Source organism: Plasmopara halstedii, assembly GCF_900000015.1.
Source record: "Plasmopara halstedii genome assembly, contig: Scaffold_3060, whole genome shotgun sequence".
NCBI lineage: Eukaryota > Oomycota > Peronosporomycetes > Peronosporales > Peronosporaceae > Plasmopara > Plasmopara halstedii.
Genome location: NW_020189964.1, coordinates 3,105,688 through 3,106,618, shown reverse-complemented (window position 1 = coordinate 3,106,618; position 931 = coordinate 3,105,688). Strand labels below are relative to the sequence as shown.

The window sequence follows — 931 nt, the reverse complement described above, 5'->3', positions numbered from 1 at the left end:
ATGACGAGTGACCTCGTGGAGGAGGTGGAGGTGGTCGACTACGAGTCTGACACACTTTTTCCCGCATGGGATGACGAGGAAAGCGAGCTGCGCCAGCGGCGTGATGCGAGCCATGATCGTGCTTTGCGGACCCTATGTCCGCTCCCTGACTTTTCGCCAACCGAGGAACGTGGTGTAATCACTAATAACCTCGACGGTCTCAGAGGCAGCAGCTTAAAGCTGCCCATAACGCGGCTCTGAAGCGCGCCCATCCACGGCCGGTCATTGACCCTGGTGTGGAATATGGCTCCCGCCCAGCGGATCCCGCTGTGGAAGCGAAGGACGCGGCAGCTTAATCGTTAAGCGTCTACATCATCGGGTCCCCGGCCAGAGCGGAAGGTGAACTTGCCACACGGGAAGCTCTTCAAGCTCGTTTCTTGGTCACACAAGAAATTCCGTTGGATGTTTATCGCACTCGTCTACGTGCTCAACGAGGTTGCTCTCGTGTACCCCCAATGCGGACAATATTTGTAGTGCTCGCCCCTGGCGAAAGCGCTATAGATGACGAAGCGCTCTTTGAGCGATGGGTGAAACGGCGCCAGAAACTTTCCTCACTGTAAAACCTACAATTGAGCCACAAGGAAGTGGGCGTGCGTGTGGAGCGATACCTCCGATTTGAGTTTGCCAAACTCAAGGCACGCTGTCGATTTCCTTCGGAATGTCGTCCTGCGACCTAACGCCCCCGCAAGCTCTGTGTCTGCGACCGCAAGAGCTCAGGGCCACTGCTTGAGCTCAGCTCATGGACCTTCTACTTCCCTGGCTATTGCCGGGATGCGCGGGGCGTCTGATGACGCGGTGCGTACTGATCTTTCCAATCAAAAACGTCCACGGCGACTGGGCAATCTTGCCGAAGTGATGCCTCAAACTCCCACGAGTTTTCGGAGTCGGGATA

The 931-nt window shown here is 56.4% G+C and overlaps 1 protein-coding gene across 1 annotated transcript in view; it reads left to right on the top strand.

The window, feature by feature from the left end:
- Window positions 1-810: 810 nt before the first annotated feature.
- Window positions 811-931, top strand: part of PHALS_07131 (uncharacterized protein) — a gene marked incomplete at both ends in the record, with an annotated part of 592 nt that continues 471 nt past the window's right edge. Inside the window, one exon of the mRNA XM_024720547.1 lies at window positions 811-834. Coding sequence (XP_024585735.1) covers window positions 811-834 — 24 coding nt within the window. The remainder of the gene's footprint in view (window positions 835-931) is intronic.